The following is a 23,380-nucleotide window of genomic DNA, read 5'->3' as shown; positions in this document are numbered from 1 at the left end:
CAACCAAGAGATGTGTGTCTCTCATTCAGGAGTCGAACCAGTGAACTAACATTGACCTGATTATGAACTACTACATGTGCCATCTTGTCCTTCACTGTGGACAAAGGTGTGTTACCAATAATCATTTTGATCTTTGTAACTCCAGCACTGCAAAAAGGATTTCTTAATGGCCTTTTGATAGAAAAAAAACATGAAAAAAGGCCATTTTTTCATTGGTATGAAGTAAAAGTTGCTGATAGAGCGAAAATGTATCTGTTTTGTTTTTCAAGAAGGAATATGAGAGTGTTTTTAAGTAAAGCTATTCTTTTCTAAGTATGTATCCTTTCCATTGTACAATCATAAAGTAATTAGAATATCCCAATTACTTCGTCATTAACGAGGTTGAATAGGAAGTCAGTGACTGGCAAAGTAAATGAAAAAAATAAACATCTATTATCGCGTGTCGGGGGAGGGAGATGTATAGTTCTGTGACTCCCCATCTAGTGCCACAGAACGTAATTCGCTCCCCTCTTGAAAGTTGGAGGGATCACCGCAAGGGGGGGAGGTTATCTCTGCTCCGCCTCCCCTCACATCTCCCCTCACTCCTTTTCCTCTCAGGCCTTCCTCCCCTCTCTTCTTATTCCCCCTCCTTCTTCCCACTACATTCGGTGTCTCTTCCATTTTTTTTTACGACTCCATTCTCTCTCTCTCTCTCTCTCTCTCTCTCTCTCTCTCTCTCTCTCTCTCTCTCTCTCCATCCAACCATGCTCCCTCTTTCTCTCCTACGTACCTGTTCTTCCATCTATCTTCTCACTTCTTTAAATATGTGGTTCTTCCCTCCCTTTTTCCTTCCCTCTAGGTCCTCACCCTCTCTCCCTCTCTTTCTTCCTTCTATAAGTACCTCCTCTTTTTCCTCTCCTTATCTCTCTTTCTTCTCCTCTTATCTTTCAATCTTTAACCTGCCTTTCACCATCTCGTTTTTCCCTTTACCTCTCTTCTTCTCCCATTTCTCTCCCCCTCTCTTACTCCTTCACCAATTATTCTTCCTCTCCTTCTGCGTTTCACCCACGCCAACTACCCCCCACCCCTTCCCTCCTTCTAGACTCCTTCCTCCCTCCCCCACCTCCGCCAGCTCAGTCCAGAAGACCAAGTCCGCTGATGAAACTTGTTCCAATCTTCCTTCAATGATCCGGGAGTCGTGACCATCGTCTTGAAGAAAATAGTAAATATATTTTTTGTCTTATTTCCATCGACTGTATCCTTAGTCTACCTACATCTATCCTTAGTCTACACCCGCATTTGGCTATGCAAATCTGTTTCTCATGACAGACACATTCGCATGGTGATTTGAATATTAGCTACATATTTCTTTAGAAGCTGTCGAAGTAGATCCTTGAAGGCTACATGTACAGCGCAACGGTGCGCTATAAATTGGGACACATTATCGGACTAAAGACATAAAAAAAGAGGGGGTCACGGAAACCTGAATCGAAGCAAGGACCAGTACTCTTTTATTTTTAGTCTCCCTCGAATAAATTAGGAGGGTAAGAAAACTCGGTAGGGAAAAAACAAAAGCCACGGCGACATATCAAAAAAGAATTCGTCGATGAATGTGTTCGGTAACGGAGTTCGTCACGCCACAACGATCAAAAACACGAGCGACCATTTGGCACTATGCGAACTGGCTATGAGCAGTTGTTCCCTCGGGTCTGGCTCAGGATCTAACCCTCCCTCGAACATTACAGCTAACCACCATTTTTATGCAACAAACAATGCCTTCCCTCGTAACCATACTCTCAAAGAATAAGAGCATTATTAATCATAAGGATCGTAGACCTCTAAAGTCACTTATACTTTAATGTTAACAGTTACTTGGAGTTGAATCACGAGTGAAATAAGTCTACAGAGATATGAAGTCTCTTTGAGCCGAGATGATAAAAAAAAGAAATTGTTTACATTAAGCAACGTTGTAGCGACATCTGGCAACGTATCATTTCCCCCATCTGGCCCCAAACCACTTTGGTCCATCGTCTTCTTCCTCCTCCCCGACCCCTACACTCACTCCCCTCTATTTTTCCACAACCCTTCCTCCTTCCCCTCACTCTCTTCTTCCTCCTACCTTCCCCTCTATATTCACTCAAACATTATGACAATTCAGTGACGATTATGTATTTGTGTACAGTTGCCACAAATTATCACAAACGTAAAATGTTTTGATATGATTGATGTAATAATCATACATATATGCGCGCTTACCACTTCGCAGTCTTATCTTTCTTCTCCGTTTCACCTTTTCCATCACCTATTGGGCTTTCTTATCCTTATCTCTTCGTGTATATATCATTACATCTCCATAGCAGTGACCAACGACATCACATTCACATTGTTCCCTAATCTCCCACAAATCCTCAACTATTCGTCAATTTTTTTTTTTTCTTCTCTCTTCGTCCTCAGTCATTTCATTCATGATCAAATCTAGTCGACCTGATTCCTTGTAAGGCTATATTTACACCGAACGTACTCCGTTTTCTTGCTGCTTTATTGTGTTAAGCAACCGCTTTGCGCGTCCCTCGCTGCGTTTTCCATATCCCCTCCTCCTCCTCCTCCTCCTCCTCGACCATCAGTCATGGAGGCTGTCCTCTCCTCCTCCCAGTACCTCCTCCTTATTTCCCGCCATTCATTGCTCCTATAGCTATGGTTCCTGAGGCATCCTGGGCCTTCCAAGTATTCCTACCCTTCCAGCGAGCTCTTTAGCCAGTATCGCTCTCTCTCTCTCTCTCTCTCTCTCTCTCTCTCTCTCTCTCTCTCTCTCTCTCTCTCTCTCTCTCTCTCTCCCACACACACACACAGACACACACACACCCCGGGGCGGCCGTCTCCCCTCCCTCCCTCCACCCAGGAGGGGAGGAGGGTCACGCGACCAGTTCCACCCCTCCCGAGTGCATCACCACGCCATCTACTGGGGCAGGAACGAATTAACTCGGTCATTCGCTGCTTCGTGTGGTAAATGCTGACGTGTGGGATACACCTTATACGGGTCCCGTCCCAATTCTAATGAAAAAAAAGCATATATATATATATATATATATATATATATATATATATATATATATATATATATATATATATATATATGTTGGTTTATAGATTCAAATGAAGATAATGATATAAGGGAATTAGAACATAAATCCACTGTGCTCATAACCCCTTGAGCAAGTCAACATCTTCTTCATAAGGACGCGTACATCAACAAGGGCATCTACATACTGAAGGCGCGAGTGTGGTCTCCGTATTGCCTCGAGTCCCTCAATGTCATTCTTCATATATTTTCTCGATTCGTGGTCATTACCTCGACGCCAACGACCCTTAGTGAATGATACTTGTGGAAGGAGGCATCTAAAAAACACATCACTAGCAACACACACACACACACAGATGGTTGGTGACATACATGTTAGTGTTCAATATTCTAAACACGAGAAAGAGAGAGAGGGCTTAAGCCCCGCTACACGATCGCTACCATACCCTGTGTAAGTTAACATGTCGAACCAGACGGGAAATGTATGTTTGCGGTGGTGGGTGTGTATGTGTTTTGCAACCATTGCCTGCGGTGCAAGTAAAATATAACACGAGGGGCTTATTCTATCCAGCCGTTACATATAATCTGTTGTAACAACAACAGAAATGATAATAATAATAACAATAATAATAATGATAACTAATAAATATCATAATAATAATAATAATAATAATAATAATAATAATAATAATAATAATAATAATGATGATGATAATAGTAATAATGATAACAATAATGATAATAATGATAATGATAATAATAATAATAATAATAATAATAATAATAATAATAATAATAATGATAATAATAATGATAATAGTAATGATAGGAATAACAATAATAATAACAATAATGATAATAATGATAATGATAACTATTTTATTATTATCATTATCATTATTATTATTATTATTATTATTATTATTATTATTATGATTATTATTATTATTACTATCATTATTATTATTATTATTATTATTATTATTATTATTATTATTATTATTACTATCATTATTATTATTATTATTATTATTATTATTATTATTACTATTATTATTATTATTATTATCATTATTATTATCATTATCATTATTACTATTATTATTAGTATTAGTATTACTATTATCATTATCATTACTATTATATCAATAATATCATTATCATGATTATAATTATCATTATCATTATCATCATTCATTTTCATCTTACTACTTGGTAATACTTCTATGATTCGCATGTCAGAAAAAAAAAAAACATATATTAAGACACATTTACCGCCAGGTCTGTGCCGTCGTTCTTTGTGATAATGTTTATGATGCCGACTGTCGTGTTTGACCGATATTATAATGTTACCTTCCTCTCATAAATTGTGGTGCTATATTCCTGTCTCCGACACACACACACACACACACACACACACACACACACACACACATGTATATCTTTCTTTTTTTTTATGTCTATTTGCCTGTTTCTCGTGTTAGCGAAGTAGCGCCATGGGCAGAAGAAGGCCTCAATCCTTCATTCTCTAGTTATCATGTGTAATGTATTGTACCCACAGCCTCCTATCTACAACCAGATCTTTCCAAGGTGTCCCTCAGCTGCTTCGCATCCCCTAGTCCGGTCTTAATGACAGTTGTACGTCGCTCTCTGTATACCACAACGTTCCAGTTTACTCTATCCTGCGCACGCCTTACATCCTCCTGCGTGTTCAAGCCTCGAGCACTGGAAGCCTCATTCACTCCATCCACCCATCTCCTATTCGTTCTCCACTTTCTCCTTGTCCTCCCCTCTACCTCTGAGAAATATATATTTTTTGTGAACCTCTCGTCACTCACTCTCTCCACGTGTCCAAACCATATCAGCACACCCTCTCCATCTCTTTCAACCATACTCTTCTTTTTATTAAACTTCTTTCTTTCCTTATTATATATATATATATATATATATATATATATATATATATATATATATATATATATATATATATATATACATATATATATATATATATATATATATATATATATATATATATATATATATATATATATATATATATATATATATATATATATCAGTCTCACACTAGGTAATGCGACATCATCCAATTATGTTTCATTCACTTTTGTTCTTCATAATTTGCCCTCTCATTTATATCCTATTTCACTGTCTGGTTTCCTAACGCTCTACCGCAGAAATTCATTCTATTTTTTCCCCCGTTTTTGTATTATAGAATTTACATATAAACGATCAGTACGTTTTTTGGGGAGGTTTTTTCCCTGTTTTGCTGTTGTCAATGTTGTATATAAATCGACTCTGGCAGTGGTCTATTAACTGAGGTTGTTTAGTATTTATTTATTTTTTTCTCTCTCGGTTTAAAGCGTAAACTTTATTTTTAATATAGTTTCCTCCTGGAGGTATAAGACTTCGACCATATACTTCCATAGAAAGTATCATGTTGTAGCGAGTGACGTCATACGTTGTTATAATGCATACGTTGTCTCTTTTATTGTGACTGGTCAGTCGTACTGCCATGTCATGACGACGCCATGTTAGGGGCATGACTGCAACCGGCCAGCCATTTTCTACCTCAGTACCCGCCTCCCACGTGTGGATGTGGTATTCCAATCCAGTAAGAACGGGGTATTATAATAAGTCCTTCCGTTTCCTTTATACTTTTTTTTCCCTCCCTGTAGTATTACCGCGTTCGATCCCCTATCCCACGCCAGGAGGCTGACTTCCTCTCCCTCCTCTTCCCTCCTCCTCCACTTTATCCCCACTCCATCATCATATACCCCCCTCCCCTCCCCTCCCCCTCCCTCCTCCCTTTCCCTTCCCCTTGAGCTAGGGGAACAACCCCCCCTCCCCCATTCCCCCTCCTCACCCCAACCCGATACCACGTGGTCCCCTGGTCATGCATGCGTCTCTTTCCCTTCGTCCTAACCGGAAGCCGTTTTCGTTCCTGACTCCATGTTTCAACTCTCTCTCTCTCTCTCTCTCTCTCTCTCTCTCTCTCTCTCTCTCTCTCTCTCTCTCTGTTATGTCTACACCACACGAATTCGTCTCTTAATCCATCCTATGACCTACTCCTAAATACATTTATTTATTTCCTAACTTTTCTCCTCGACTATCTTTTCTTTCCTTCTTCCTCCACCATTTTCTTGCCATTCACCATTTTCCCATTTTCTAATCAACTCCGTCATTCCCCCACCAACCATTTTTCTCCAACATCCATCATCTCTTCCCCTGGGCAGTATTTCTTCACCATATCATGAGCAATTCTCATATTCTCTCCTTCTCTTTTTGTCCTTTATTTCCTCTTCCATTGCCCAGCCATCCTATTTATCTCCCTTGCCTCCAACTCTATCTCTGACGCATCTATTTATAACCTACGAGGCTATATTCTATATCTTGTTGGCATTATAGTGATTCTAAGAGATATTTCTACTATTTTCAATAACTCAGAGGGAGGATAGAATTCTCTCTACATCAGATCATCCTCGCCCTATGGATAAAACCCTTTGTATTTCCCTTTTCAAGTGCCTTTTCTCATGCTGATTTGCCCCTTTTTTTTCCTCTCCAGTCCTTCTGTTGGTTCTTTCTATCCAGTTCCCCTTCAGTGTCCCACTCTATGCTTCCAGCTCCTACTTTTTATATATTCCAGTGGAACCAGAGGTGTATAACCATCGAGTTCCCTTTTACACCTTCAGCCTTTTCCAATCCTCAGGTTCCCCAGTTTTGCCTACGCACACACACACACACACACACACGCACACACACACACACGACTGCTGGTCGATGAACATTAGCAATAGCAGTTTGCATGCCTGTCTGTTGCTGCTGGTGACGAACCAGGCGCGTGTTAAGTGGGTAAACCCCGCCAGTCAGACGACGAAATTCGACCATGCTTGCTATAGCCTCCTCCTTCACTTCCCTCCCCCTCAACCCCAACCCCATGTCTGCTATACTCCCGCGTCCTCTATATCCAACCCCCCACCTCCCATGTCCGCTATAGCCTGTGATATACGACCCGCCCCACGTCCGCTATACTAGCCAACCTTCAGGTCCGCTTATCCCCCCTCCCCCCACGTCCGTTATATTCACTATCCACTAAACCACCTCTCCCCCCCTCCCCACTTCCGCTATATACCCAAATATCCGTTATACTCTTACGTCTGTTATACCACCCCACCTCCGATATACCCCACATTCGTTATACCCCCCTTCACGTCTACTATACCCAATGATCAGTATACCCTCACACGTTCGCTATATCTCCCCGTTCGCTATACCTACACGTGCACTATATCCACACTCATTGTTCTCTGAAGAGGACGAAGGAAAAAAAAAAACGCAATTCGTTGTCGTTAATTGGTCGCGTTAACGAAGACGAAATTGGTGAGATAGTGATGCAAATTGGGCCGTCATCCCACATTTTCGTCATTTATTCGTGATTTTAATTATCAACTTAACTGTTTAGCGACTGACGTGGAACTTCTGCTTCTTCTGTGTGGTCGTGTGTGTGTGTATGTGTGTGTGTGTGTGTGTGTGTGTGTGTGTGTGGGTGTGTGTGTGTGTGTGTGAGCACGAACGCTACCCTGGAAAGGACTTATGGAGAATTCCAACTTCCGGAACACGCAACACGAACTAACGAACCAATAAGGTAGTTTCCAAATGGCAGCCACAGGTAGGTGGAAGGTCGACTGCCATAAAAATAACGGATAATCAGATAAACAGTCACGAATTCGTCAACCACGAACGAGAACGAATGTTAATCGTTAGACACAGAGGTGGGTGGGGGGGGGGAGAGTGGGGAAAGGTGGTCAGGAATCATTAGATGGAGAGAGAGAGAGAGAGAGAGAGAGAGAGAGAGAGAGAGAGAGAGAGAGAGAGAGAGAGAGAGAGAGAGAGTGAGAGAGAGAGAGAGAGAGAGAGAGACCATAATGCTTGTGTCGACACATTTTCTCCCACTCGTTGAATCATCGAGTGAACAGATCGTATCATGAGGAGGGCGACCCCATTACCGCAGGAGAGAGAGAGAGAGAGAGAGAGAGAGAGAGAGAGAGAGAGAGAGAGAGAGAGAGAGAGAGAGAGAGAGAGAGAGAGAAGGAGGACAAGACGTGTTCGCCTAAGTTCATGGCCTTATCCATCGAATTCCAAACGAACCGTTTACCCAGAAGGTCAATCTTAAGCTACACATGAAAAAAGGAAATAAAAAAGATTACAATAAATTGCTTTCGTCGATATGCTGATCCCTCAGAACAGATGACACGCGAGGGAGAAGATAGCCTGGGGTTAATTACTTGTCCATAATCAGAAGGGGATGTCAAATGAGAGTCAGAACTACCAATCGGAAAAACTGGATCAAACACTTTCTTTATGGGTTCAAGGATGTTCAAAAGACTCTTTAAGGAATTCATGGCCTTTGAACACCAATAGATATGGTAGTCGTGATATCAAAAAGCCTTTGGATGATTTTCCAGTTTGTGTTATCTATATGAAATATAGCACAAGCCATGGACACTCTATGTTATCTACGTGGATAGTTTACCTTATCTAGATGGACATTTGATGTTATCTACGAGGCCACTTTTCCCCAAACACAAGCCAAGAGTATTGGGAGAAGATATCCTCTTCTCTCTCTCTCTCTCTCTCTCTCTCTCTCTCTCTCTCTCTCTCTCTCTCTCTCTCTCTCTCTCTCACTTTCTTTAAGTAACGTCCAAAAAAAAAGAAGACATAAATACGTAAAACAAGAGAAGTGGTCGGGTGTTACTTGATCTTCGAGAAGACCTTCGTAATCACTCCTGAAGGATAAGTTATCTTTGCAACGCAAGCATCGTCCGTGCTCTTTGTCCATGCTTGCAAGCACATACGAGTAACCCTTGCAGTCACACACACACACACACACACACACACACACACACACTCACGTAACGCTCGTAGTCGCTCTCGTGTAACGTTTGCAGTGGCACACGTCACAGACATATGGCAAAAATGAAAGAAAAAAATATAGATGCTTGGAGCGAGGCGTCGCTTGCAAGCAATTCAAAGCGCGTCGGGCGACGAGGCTGGCAGTGAGTGAGAGGGCCAAGCGAGACTGTTGAATGCAGAGTTTCTGCTGTACAATGAGCCCCCGACAAAGGAAGGGAAACGGCGCGCTGGGGATTCCAACAACGGTGGTCTAAGAGCGGATTGAGGTCTAGCAACGGGAGGCTAACGGAAGGCAGAGAGAGAGAGAGAGAGAGAGAGAGAGAGAGAGAGAGAGAGAGAGAGAGAGATGCCCCGAGCCCAACAGTAGACCCGTTAACGGAGTACAGTTTGCCCTTTTAAAGAAAATGGGATAAGATCCGTATCAGATTTTCACTCACTTTTGTATCAACTTCTGTAGACATAATCAAATATAAGTAACATATATATATATATATATATATATATATATATATATATATATATATATATATATATATATATATATATATACATATATATATTAAAATATGTGTAGTACTAATAAAAATATGTGCATGTGCAAAATTAATCATAAGAATAAAACAGATGCTTTTATATAGCATAAACAATATAAAAAAACACTCACACACATATACATAAAACTACATATAATGCACACAACAAAAGTGATTTAGAAAAAAAAAAAAGTCACACACAAAGTTGGTGAAATCAGAATACACATTTTGTGAAACGTGTGGTCACAGGTGGTGGTGAAACTAGAGGACATGTATACATACATATACATTTGTGTGTGTACATATATATATATATATGTATGTATATATATATATACATACGTATATAAAAGCATATCTCATACCTAAAAGCGGGTTTCCCTTTCCCCCGTACAGCCAGAAACCTCCCGAGTTCGCATCTGTAAGCACCCAAATGTTACAACCTTTAGCAACGAAGAATAGCACATTGGCAACGGGGGGTGGGGGGGAAAAAAACAACATGGCACACAGGTGGTGGTGGTGGTGGGGAGGGGAAATGAGAGAGAGAGAGAGAGAGAGAGAGAGAGAGAGAGAGAGAGAGAGAGAGAGAGAGAGAGAGAGAGAGAGAGAGAGAGAGAGAGATGGAGAGAGAGAGATGCACGGGAGTTGTGGTGGTAGGTAGGTGAGGGTGCCGGCGGGGGCCATTTGAGTTAGGGATGAAGAGCTGGGAGACCTTATTTTTTTTTTTGTAGTGGGGGAGGGGAGGGGGGATTGATGGATGTGACGGGGGGGAAGGGGAGGGGAGGGAGGGAGGGAAGGTGGGGGGAGAAAGATGGGCTGCCGTGAGGGTTAATGAAAATGGCAGTAGGGGAAGGGGGAAGAGGGGGGGAGGGTGGGTGGGGGGTTAAAGGTGAAAAGGGGAAAATAGGGTTATGAAATGGTGCAGAGATGGAATGGTGATGGGAAAGGATAAGAGGGAGAATAACAATGTGGTTGAGGGGGAAGGGAGATGATTCAGGAGCTGGTTGTGGTGGAAGAGAAGGGAGTTCGGAGAGAGAGAGATAGAATTCTCGAAAGATAGATTGATAGACTGATTGATAGATATAGATCCAAACATAGAAAGAAAGACAGAGAAAGAGAGGTGTAAGCAAACAGACAGACAGACAGACAGGCAGGCAGGCAGAAGAACGAAGGCATCGATGGAGTGGTTTATAGGGGAAGGAAAGGGCAATGTAATAGAATTAGGAGAAGGGAGGGAAGATCTGGATGCTCCAGAAGGAAAAGTGTGTGATGGAATGCGGTGCAGAGAATGGGTAGAGGGCCGATGGAGTGGGGACAGGAGGGAATAGGGAGATGGAGAATTGTGAAAAAACTAGATGGACATCGTAGAGCTGGCGGTGGAACTTGTGCAAAGTTGGTGCAAGGATGGACAAATGTGGTAGAGACAGACTATGTGGTAAACATACACAGAGTTTCAAAGACACACTGTATGTTAAAGGTAGAGAGAACAGTAAGGTTAGAGGGAATAATGAAGATAAGTAATGTAGAAAATATACTTTAAATGGTAGAGACAGAGAGTGTGGAAAATGATGAGGACAGAGAGTGTGGCTGAGATAAAATGAATGGTAAAAATACAGAGTGTGGTTGATAAAGACAGTGTGGTAAAGATAGAGAGCGTGATGACCATAGAGAGTGTGGCATTAAAAGTGTAGAGAGAGCCTTTAGACACGTGGCAAGAGTGAGTACGTAGACAACGTGTCGAGGGAGAGTGACAGGAGGCATGTTGAAACGTATGGGAGAGCTGGTGAAACAGAAGAAACAGAATATAAGCTGCGTGAAACTGGATGATGGCGAGGTGCAGTGCAGTTAGAAATATGACTGAAACGTTCACAGAGATAGAGACAGAAGAATAAGATAGACTGGAACGACATAGATGATTTAAGAAAAACTGGAGACAAAATATACAGAAAAAAAAAGAATAGAATATGGGAATAAAATAGCTGAAGCATACAGAGTAGAGAGTAATGCGGGAATTCACAAGAACCCCATTGATACAATATGGTAATAAATAACACAAATAAACTGACCTTTTCAAATACATTCATATGGCAAAGAAAAGAACAGTGAGTAAATATTGGTCATGGATAAAAAAAAAAAGAACTTGCAATAATGTCACTGGAAATATAAAAGTCACGAGGAGAAATATATAACAAATGACACTTCAAAGAAAAATGAGAATAATTTGAAATATCCAGCAAAATTTTCATGAGAAATGGTGAAATACCCGACTAGATTTAACATTAACTTGGGGGAAGGGGGGGGTGACCAGATTTAACATGGGAGGATAGTAAACATTAACTTGTGGGAGGGGGGATGAGGGGAGACAATGATACAACAGCATTAATTGAAGAAGCAAAATCAAGCGATAATTTGAGAACGATGACAATGGTAAACATTTAGTCATTTTGGGAATTATGTATTTTGATTTGTCAGCTACTGTAAGGTGGGGCTCAAATACAGTAAAGTGGGGTTGAAATTCATTATGGTGGGATACAAATACAGTACTGATGGTGTGGTATAAATACAGCATAGACGGTGGAAATTACAGTACGGTGTGTTAGAAATACAGTATGATGAATAAAAATGCAGAATACAGTATGGTGGGATGTATGAAAATACAGCATGCATGAAGTATGGTATGGAGGACTAAAAATACATCCTGACTGAGTAGATATGTATCATCATGGGGTAGAAATGCAATCAAGGGAGGGAAGAATACAGGATACTGGGGTAAAAAATACAGCATGGTGTGTAAACATATGTGAGAAGACGAGCTTAAAACTTTAAAAGACGAAAAATAAGTTCAAAGAGACGGAGGAACTTTGGATCAATATTCATAACTATATTACTTGGTGGAGACTGAGTATGGAAGGAAAACGTATGATGTGAGAGTCAACGTGATGAAAAATGTTGAGGGGTTTATGGTAGTATGATGAAGCACTGACATTTTAGTGGTATGGTGGGGATAACTCATGGAAATATGGTATGGTAGGGGAAGGACACACAATATGGTGGGGATAAATCATGGAAATATGGTATGGCACGGGGAAGGATACACAATATGGTGGGGACTCATTATGGAAACATGGTATAGTAGGGTAAGGACACACAGTATCATGGGGATATATTATGGAAACATGGTATGGTAAGGGAAGGAGAGACACAATTTGGTGGGGATAAACATACTGAGGTAAGGAAAAAAAGACATCGGAATAGAAAGAAAAAAAATCAAACTACAGTTAAAAAGAAGAAAGGTAGGATAGGAGAAAAATGTAGTAAAGATGAGGGTAGACATAAAAGGACGAAGAGAATATAGGGATAACCAGCTAAGAAGATATACAACACAGGAAGAACGTTTTACACTAAAGACAGAAAGAAAATGTGTGACAGGCAAAGAGACAACACTGTCAAGGAAAAAGATGAACATCCATTAAGACGAGAAGAAATTCAGATGTTTATAGTTACTATGACGAGAAGAAATATAAATAAATCCAGCTTTGGGGAAAGATCTCAATGGAAAAAGTAGCAAGAAAGATGTATACAACACGCGAGCGATAATTGCACCACACAATTCATGTAAAATGAAATCCTAATAAGGGATGATGAGTTGGGATTAATGAAAGGGTCGAAAGCAAGAGGCAGGTGAGGTCATTGTTCCTTCACATGCAAAGATCAGTCCTCAGCAGGACATGGAAAATATAATAACACAAAATTGAACTATTAAAACAAAAACAGCGACAATTAACGTCATAAGGAATTATAAAAGGCGGGAGAACCCGCTTACCGAAATAGAAGACAGTGGAAAATAAAGAACAGAAACAAGAAAGGAATATCATCTAAATCATTGTTAAAGAATTGGCTGTGTTATATGATAACAGAGAGAAATTCCATGAATGTAGAAAAGTATTAGTTCACAAGGAAATTATACAAATATTATCGTCTATATCAAATAGAAAAAAACATTTGGATAACTATGAGTATGTATAGGAATATATATATATATATATATATATATATATATATATATATATATATATATATATATATATATATATATATATATCACAGAAAGCCGTTTGATGGCAAAATAGTAAAACTTAAAATCTTGAAAGTTTGAGAAGCTTTGTTACATATACATGCAAAATTGTTGGATATTCATGCAAATCAGCCAGAAATGTCTTACTAAGAGCAAGGACTAACACTAGAATTAGCTGCATTAAACCACAACATTTGAAAAATACTGGAAAAGCCATATGAAAGGAATGGTACACTATATATATATATATATATATATATATATATATATATATATATATATATATATATATATATATATATATATGTGTGTGTGTGTGTGTGTGTGTGTGTGTGTGTGTGTGTGTGTAAAGATAATTTTGGAAACAAAGATCTTATAGAATAAATGAAAGAGAAGAATAACTAATAGTTACGATATCTAAGCTCCAGGCAATTGCCATCTGAATTCCTTGAAAATCTACACATATTGCCATAAAGGTGATTCCTGACTCAAACTTACATAAAGAAAAGAATATGGCAACGTGATTTCATGTCTATTTTTCAGAGAAAAAAAATATATATCTTCAAGTTTACTAAAGGTATTAAGATTGACTAGTGAGAAAGTATGGTAAGGTTTTCTCTTACGGGAAGATAACCAGGTGTCGTTTTCCTACGTCGTATTATAGAAAATGTAATGAAATAAGTTGAATTACAAAAATAGCTGGGGTTTGTTCTTCTAAGCGTAAAAGATTTTCATGGTAAAACGAAAATGAGCGTCAGTATTTAACAACAAAGAAAATGGTGTAAACCAAACAAGTGATTTACAAGATTAATCTGATATCCAGGTTAAACACGTAAGAGTAAATGATCCTCTAAACCCAGTAAACATGGCTGAAAAACAGAACGAAACAGCGTGGAATTATTCAGTATATGTTGCCGTGCTGCGTGGCCTCAACGCCAATATATATATATATATATATATATATATATATATATATATATATATATATATATATATATATATATATGAAGTTAATTACAGAGAGGAGAGGAGAATGTGAGCAAATAATGCATTTATATGCGGGATTTTCCCAAATATACGTAGAGAATCATTTGATTTATCGAAACGTTTGAATTTAAATAAGGTATATACTTCCCAAAAAAAGTTATCGGAATACAAAAAGGAAATGCGATGCCTCAAAAAACGTATTTCAAACGTGTATCGGAATAGTTGAATTAACCACAGGTCCCTCATCCCAAATGATGTCATTTAAGTGTACTTTAGGAAAAGAAAGTAACATAGTTGAATGAAAGGGAGATAAATAAAGGTGAGAGGAAAACCAGGATGGAAATAATTCATGTAACAAAATAAACAACAATTTACGATAAATAGTTACATTTCTTTTTAACGAAGATGAGAAATAAATAATAGTACTGTTAAACAAGGAATACAACTTAAACACAGGAGCAAAATAAGCTTAGATACCAAATAAGCAAATGTAAGAAATAAGCAGAACAAAATAAGCAAAAGTACAAAATAAGCCAAATTTAAGAATTAACAAATACACAAAATAAACAGAGGGACAAAATAAGCCAAAGCTCAAAATAAGCAGAGATACAAATAAGCAGAGAAACAAAATAAGCAAAAGTTAAAAGATAAAGTGCAAAATAAGCAGAGAGAGAGAGAGAGAGAGAGAGAGAGAGAGAGAGAGAGAGAGAGAGAGAGAGAGAGAGAGAGAGAGCATAAGAAAGCCAGAAATGTTGCAACATCACGAGTTAAGAAAGGCAAATACTCGTGAAGAACATAAGGAGATGAACATATGAAGAACAGATGAGAGAACAGACCTAATGGGGTCGGTGTATTTGGGTCAAGGGAATGTTTAGTGGTGACGCTCTCAGATGCGGAGAGAGAGAGAGAGAGAGAGAGAGAGAGAGAGAGAGAGAGAGAGAGAGAGAGAGAGAGAGAGAGAGAGAGAGAGAGAGAGAGAGACCTTGGAAGAAAGTGGATATGAGAAACAACGAACTTTCCAGATTTGCTGAAGAAAAATAAAGATAAATGAAGATAAAAAGACACAACTGAATAATGAAGAAAGGATGAAAACCCCAAGAATAAAAGACAATATACAATGGAGAGAGAGAGAGAGAGAGAGAGAGAGAGAGAGAGAGAGAGAGAGAGAGAGAGAGAGAGAGAGAGAGAGAGAGAGAGAGAGAGAGAGATGGACTTTCATGCTTAGAAAAGCGAGATCAAGGGAGGAAAAACTGACTGCGTATAAACTGGAATCTCTCTAACATCCAGTGTTTCTGTTTAGTTTGATTACCCGAGCTAGACAGGTCCTTAAACTGGTTTTTTCCCCCCCTTGGATCAGAACGCTGAAGCAAACGTCTTTGAATTTAACCAGAAACTCTCTTGAATCTAAGAGCAGATGAGGTCACTCGTATACTCCTTCTCGAGGTTTGAGCGCTAGGGAAAGTGTTTTCAAAGCAGGTTAGGCCAGGTTGTTCATTTCGAGTTCAGTGCGAGAGAAAGTACCGAGAAATGAATAAACCAGATTATTGATTGGAATCTTTTCGATTTCATTGTTAGGGAAAGTGATTCAAAAGTAAGCGAGGATACATCACCACCTAGATAAGCCTTTGCGTGTTTACTGCCTGGGAAATTATTCAGAAACAGATGTACTCACGAAAATGAATAACTTTAAGTAAAGTGCCAGAGAAAGTCTCTAAAAATGTAGATGAGATCATATCATACAAATGAACTATCATTTCCATTTACATATAAAACATACAAAAGAGACAAGAGATCACTCAAATTAAACTCTCGAGGTAAATGATGCTTTTAAAGGTTAAGTCTCGCAAAGGATTTCCCAGAGCTTTAGGATAGGTGATAATGGACCTTATGTAGTCTCAGGGTTTGGCATTGTTTGCAACCGCCAGTTTTCATGAAAAACACTGTACAAAGATGGAAAAAGATTTTGGCTGAATACTTTCTGTATTTTCTCATCGGCGGCGAGAATGAATGCAATCTATAAAGTTATTTCATGTTAGATGAAGATGTGACCCTAAGAGTCCAAGAGTCTATGATTTTCTGGTTAACAATCGATCATTTTTTGCTATCATCTTCACCATAGTTGAAAGTGGAAAAGCTATGGGCTTAGATATCTAAGGGTTGGTATTGAGGAACGGTATTACAGCAACGTCCATCCCTTTCTTCCAGCAGCGATAACATGAGCTCAGCATCTATAAAACGAATCTAACTACTAAAAGAAGTAGGATTTGTTCCATCGAAGTCTCTTCAGTGTACCGGAATGCGTGTAACTTTTATGTATATGAAATATGAATTGCGCTAAAGCTGTTATGAGGGAGACCCTAATCCAGAATATGACTTTTTCGTAATAGTTTCAAAGCCTGTATTATATTGCACAATATCATACCAGTCTTCAAGGGTTGTGTAATCTAATCGTTCATGTGATTAACATCAGATATCTTCTCGTCTGTACTCCACTCCCTAACAGCCTATCGTTCCAGAGGGAGTCCTCATGGAACCATATAAACACCTGGGTCTGGAAAGGTCAAGAGATCACAGCCAGACGCTTGGAGCAGTTTCCCTTACTTTCTTCCCCCTTCTCTGAGCTAACCCACCATTTTCCTCTCTCTCTCTCTCTCTCTCTCTCTCTCTCTCTCTCTCTCTCTCTCTCTCTCTCTCTCTCTCTCTCTTTGTCCTCTCCCCTCGGCTCCAGTGGCTCCCCCTCCATAAACCCCCCTCCCTACATTACAACCTTCTCTCCCTCATCCATGGCCCCATAGCGCCTTCCTCCTCCTCCTCCTCTCACACACTCACTGGCTTGCCAAAGACCCCGGTGCCAAATCACCACCAATGACGATTCTTCTCTTGATAGGCCTAATGGTGGCGACGTTCCATTAGGGAGTTGGTCGAAGACGCTTCTTCGGGAACGGCCCCATTTGTACGCCAAAATGATCCTCACACACATATATATAAAAAAACAGGAAAAACGCATCTGATACGTGTCGATAAAATGGCCGTATGAGAAGAGAACATATTTGGAATATGACCGGAGTAGTACGTAAAATACATAGCTGTTTTCTTTCCTAGTTGCAAAAGTCTGTCTCATTGTATTAAGACCCGGGAAATTGGGCTTAGCTTACGTACTCTTGTCCCTGTCTTATCTCATCTTCGGTCGAGGAACTAATTCCCAAGAGTTGGAGTGGGAATGAGGACGATGTATTGTCAGTGGGTCGTGTTGCCAGGGTCTTGAGAATTGCTCGTCCTACCCATACACACACACACACACACACACACACACACCAACCCTAATGCTTACTAAATGTGTTTAGGTTGGTGTACACTCCCCTTCGTCTTGTGTGTGTGTGTGTGTGTGTGTGTGTGCGTGTGCGTGCAGTCACTTATCTATACTGTACGGGGAGGGAACACAGTCTTGGAACCCCGGCACTTGAATTTCCCATTATCATACGACAGTTCAACCATCTGTGTACCGTCGCCACATAGAACTTCACCACGTAGGCTTTTGCATTATCCACTACTCTGATTATGTCACAATACCTCTCAACATCCATTCTAATAAGTTTCTTACTTCATTGCTTGTTACGGCGTCTAACTGCTCTTTTGCTACGTCTTTCAAAGATCTGTTCTCTGTTGACATCGTCAGACCGGGTTAGAAACTTGAAGGGTGTGATCAAGGCATATCTTACTCTTCTCTCTTTCATGATGGGCAAATTTGTGATTTCTAATCTCTTGCTGTAACTTAAAAGATTCTCAGTTCTGGTGTCATTTTCATTGCCCTTTCCTCTAAACCTTCTCGATCATTTCTTTATGCTTCTTTAAGGTCGGCGTCCAATGCTTAGAAGCATATACTAATTTTGGCCTGACATCTACTGTCAATAGGTTGCTGAAGATTTTCTTTTCTATGTGTTTAGATACGACTCTAATATTTGTCAACAGATGACTTTTCTCAATTACAATCCTCCCAAGGTAAAGCTCTGACGAAACGCTACGTTTAAAAAAAATCGACTCCCAAGTCCCTCTCACACGCAGGTTCCTGCAATCAATTTACGATTGTATGATATGCATAACGAGACCTTCATTCATTTTGCCCCATTTTCATCACTTTGTATATACTCGAGTTGAATGAAAATCAGCAACCGTGTGTCGGACCAGCATTTGGACTTTGTCTAAGTCCCCTTGTAAACCGACGCAGTCTTCACCAGTATCGTGGCATCATCCTGCAGACATAGTCAGGCACGAGTCCAACCTTCCTGGTGAATCATTGACACACATTAAGAACAGTGGTTACGGAACTAACGCCTGTGACACGCTACAGACGACCCCAACCACCACTAATGATCCCAATTACAGGAGAGCCCCCTCAATCATGCTTACTTCGTTACACAATGATGATTGTTGTGGACGATGAAAAAGTCTCCCACTTAAACCTGCCCATGTGCGTGGTGTGTGTGTGTGTGTGTGTGTGTGTGTGTGTGTGTGTGCGTGCGTGTGTAATGTGATACAGAAGGTTATACATATGATGTGTAAGCATACACACAATGAATGTTTCTGTTCCAGAGAAGAGGTCGGGATCAGAACTGAAATGAGCGTTTTCTTCGTATGCCAGTAGCACCTCATATTCCATAGCCTTGAGTAAACTCTGCCTCATACGCTGCTCCTCATAATTCCAGCCACACTCCACAACTCCCCTCTAAGTCCCCCTACCATTTCCCACATCTCCTTCGTACCCCTACATTTCCCCCGGGAGATAAAGAAAATAATCATCCAAAGTTTCTAAAAAAAATTTCGCGAATAATTTACTCCTCTATAGATTTGCCTCGTGAAGATATCTCCCCTCGAACATTCACCTGATTATCCCCCCTTTTTATGGGGAGTTTACCCCATGGGGTATTCCCCTAAAACACCCCCCCCTCGAATTTTCCCTCTGACCTGGTCTGTCCATATTTCCCATTAGCCTCTCCCCTCGACCACCTGTGAGCCAAAAAAAAAAAAAAAAAAAAGAGGAGGCCATCAGAGGGGAAAGAGCCACACGTTACCCTCCCTTTCAAGAAGGTTCTCAATGGCTGGAAAGGGGAGGGGAGTGCGTTGAAGGGGAGGCCCACAAACCCCCCTCACTTGCATATAAAGAAGAGACAACAAGATTTCGAGATGAGGGGAGAACGATCCGTCGAATGGAAGTCGACGGACGAACGGAGACCCGTTATGCCAGGTCCTGTGTGTGTGTGTGTGTGTGTGTGTGTGTGTGTGTGTGTGTGTAAGATTGCTTCTTTGAGCGTATGCAAACGTGTGAGTATTTGTTTGTTTGCTTCTGTGTGTGTGTGTGTGTGTGTGTGTGTGTGTGTGTGTGTGTGTGTGTGTGTGTGTGTGTGTGTGTGTGTAAGATTGCTTCTTTGATCGTATGCAAACGTGTATTTGTTTGTTTGCTTCTGTGTGTGTGTGTGTGTGTGTGTGTGTGTGTGTGTGTGTGTGTGTGTGTGTGTGTGTGTGTGTGGGTGTCTCGTGTAGGAGTAAGTACAAAACGAGTGTAATACTTCATAAAAGATGCATCCTTGTTCCTCTTACACCCCTTGTCAAACGCAAGCTCAACGCACACTGACCCATCTTATTCCAGTCTTCACCTCGACCTCATCTGAGAGTCCAGGGAAGAGGTAGCTGCACCATCTCCCGCCACCGTCACATCCTGCCACCCTGAGATCCTTTGTCCCCATGTTGCAGTTCATCGTCTCAATCACATCAGGCCCACTCCAGCTCGCACGGACCGCTACGAGAACATCCTCATCTCAACCCTTGTAAACACCATTAACAATCAAAGGACTGCCAACAAGCGTTACCGTGAGGAATGTCTACGTAATTCCTCCTTCACCCATTTTCTTTCATAGCCTTTCTGCCTCATTTGCTCGTATTTTCTTCGTATATGTACTTCAGCCTTCGGAACTTTCGTTTTACTAAACCAGTATCTCCTTGCTATTACTACTACTACTACTACTACTACTACTACTACTACTACTACTATACTACTACTACCACTAATGATAATACTTATAATATTTATTATCATTATTATCATTATTATTATCATTATGATTATTATCATTATTACGTTTTGGCAAATGAGTATGAAGCTGTCTCTGCATGTTCATCTATATTCATGTGCATAAATATGTATGAGAATACATGCGTGTATGAGTGTCCAGAAGGGAAGGCCAAGTATTTATAGGTGTGATGCCAGTGAGTGAGTGTGTGTAAGTGTAAGTGTGTGTGTGTGTGTGTGTGTGTGTGTGTGTGTGTGTGTGTGTGTGTGTGGGCAGACAGGCCAGCAGTTCTCTCCTCGTAGTGGACCTTGAGAACATCTACAAGATTCTGTTCATAAATGAACCCGTTAACATCTACATCATAATCTTTACCTGAGTGATAGATGTATATGTGTATGTGTGTGTGTGTGTGTGTGTGTGTGTGTGTGTGTGTGTGTGTGTGTGTGTGTGTGTGTGTGTGTGCTATACACATGACGACTAGAGAATAAATGCGTGCGAATGTGGCCACGTCTTCGTCTGTTCCCGGCGCTACCTCACTAACGCGAGAAATAGCGAATAAATAGATGAAAAAAAGAAAGAGATTGTATATCTATGATCACACTGAGAAATTCTACAGCACCAAAGTTTTACCGTTGCGTTCCATACGACAAAGTTTACTAGAGCAGTAGTTACGTACGTAACCCGACGATCGATTCCCGTGAGCCCATTAAAGGGAGGGGGGGCGTGCGCTGGGAACTTTCGCTATCAGATACCATTTGCCAATCCCCACGCATGCCTGCATTCTCATGGGGATCCGCCTGCAAGCTCTCCTGCTGGCCAATAAGGGAATGTAACAGCTGAGAGACATGGGAAGTCAGCTGTTACCTCATTTGCATTGGGATGTTCAGCGTGACGACGCAATCCTGTGGCAAAGAATGAAAAGGAAACGGAGTGCGGACTCGCTCAGGAATGTCGGAAACGTCACATTGCGGACACAGAGTGAGTGAGGGAAGAAGGAATCCAAATTAGATCGGACGGACGCAACCTACAAGAACTGGAAGAGAGGTTGCAGGAAATAGTTCGTGGTGACTGAAGAAGAAGGTGTAGAAAGGGAAATGAATATGGGATTGAAGAAGAAGAAGAAGAAGAAGAAGAAGAAGAAGAAGAAGAAGAAGAAGAAGAGGAAGAAGCAAAAGAAGAATAGGAAGAGGAAGAGGATAAAGAAGGAGAGACGTGAAGAATGAGAACCAGAATAACAACAAAGAAGAAGAAGAAGAAGAAGAAAAAGAAGAAGAAGAAGAAGAAGAAGATGAAGAGGAAGAGGAGAAAGAGGGAGAGACGTGAAGAATAAGAACCAGAATAACAACAAAGAAGAAGAAAAAGAAGAAGGGAGAAGAAGGAGGATGGAAGAGGAAGAAGAGGAGGAGGAGGAGGAGGGTAGGAGGAGGGAAGGAAGAAGCATGCAGAGTGGGTCATGAAGGAATGTTGAAGGGCAGAGGTTATCGTGTGTGTGTGAAGTGTTGCGCGGGCTTCACGCTGCCAGCCTCATAGGGATACCGAGAAACACGCAAAATTAATGGAACAAACGAACTCGAGGAACGGAACGTACAAAAAAAAAAAACGAAGATGGAGTAAAAAAGAAAAAAAAAAGAAAGAAAACGGCGGATGAGGTTAGCCTACAACGGGAAATGATACAAGTAAACAAGGATAGAGAGATAGAGAAAAAGGAAGAGAGAGAGAGAGAGAGAGGGGGTCATGAGTGAAGAGAGGAATATGCATATCGTATGATAACTTAATAAACAAAGTAATGATAATGATAATAAACAAACTGAATATATAAATAATATAACGTGAGATACAGAGGAAGAGGGATATATACGGTAAAGGTCGAGAATCTAAAATTTTGTGGTAAAAGTAAACAGAAAATGTATTAGAATAAGGTGAATACATAAACAATGATAATTATGATAAGGAAATGACCGTACTAAAATAAATCTAGATATAAGTAAAGATAAGGATGATTATAATTAAGGGATGAATATATTAGAAGATGTGTGTGTATATATGAAGAGATAATGATAATTATGATAAAGACTAATGATAAATGATGAACATGGGTACTCACTGTGTTCAGAGAACGTCACTCTTGTTCACTAGAACCCTGGCTTTGACACACACACACACACACACACACACACACACACACACACTTGGCCACCACCATACACCTCACTCCCTATATGTCTTTACGTCACGCGTCTCCGAAGAAAAATGATATCATGTCCTACTCCAATATTGATTCAGATGACTTATTTCACCCTCACTTAATACTTTATAAGGTGCCCTCTTACAAGATGGACTCTGAATACCTAAAAGACACTCTAAACAAACACGGAGTGGGTCACACACACACACACAGACACACACACACACACACTGTATGTGAGCAACCTTCCCCACACAAGCCTACGGTGTAGCCTCAATGGAAAAAGCGCCTCACTGTCTTAGGAAAATATGGTAACGAAACGATGAGGGGAAAGAGTCTTCGCGGCCCCTCTTCGTCCATAGGTTAACTGTTGTGTGTTGAAAGGAGGGGATGATCACTAGTGTCTGTGTGTGTGTGTGTGTGTGTGTGGGTGTGTGTGTGTGGGTGTGTGTGTGTATGCGTGTCTGTGTGTGTGTTTGTGGGTGCAATTACCATTTGCGTATTAAGAAGAGAAAGTTTTACGCTCGCGTTGCCCTAGTCTCT

At 40.5% G+C, this 23,380-nt stretch overlaps 1 protein-coding gene across 4 annotated transcripts in view; it reads right to left on the bottom strand.

Annotated features, from left to right (window-relative positions):
* LOC139756564 (homeobox protein abdominal-B-like) overlaps window positions 1-23,380 on the bottom strand; it is a 217,365-nt gene that overhangs the window by 23,601 nt on the left and 170,384 nt on the right. For 3 of the 4 annotated variants that reach the window (XM_071676167.1, XM_071676168.1, XM_071676169.1), the window contains one exon: window positions 9,891-9,944. The exons of the other annotated variant lie outside the window; for it this stretch is intronic. In XM_071676167.1, coding sequence (XP_071532268.1) covers window positions 9,891-9,944 — 54 coding nt within the window. The remainder of the gene's footprint in view (window positions 1-9,890; window positions 9,945-23,380) is intronic. 4 annotated transcript variants of the gene reach the window in all.

This window comes from Panulirus ornatus, chromosome 22 (genome assembly GCF_036320965.1).
Source record: "Panulirus ornatus isolate Po-2019 chromosome 22, ASM3632096v1, whole genome shotgun sequence".
NCBI classification, from domain to species: Eukaryota; Metazoa; Arthropoda; class Malacostraca; order Decapoda; family Palinuridae; genus Panulirus; species Panulirus ornatus.
The sequence above is the reverse complement of the archived record's forward strand: the minus strand, read 5'-3'. Positions and strand labels throughout refer to the sequence as shown.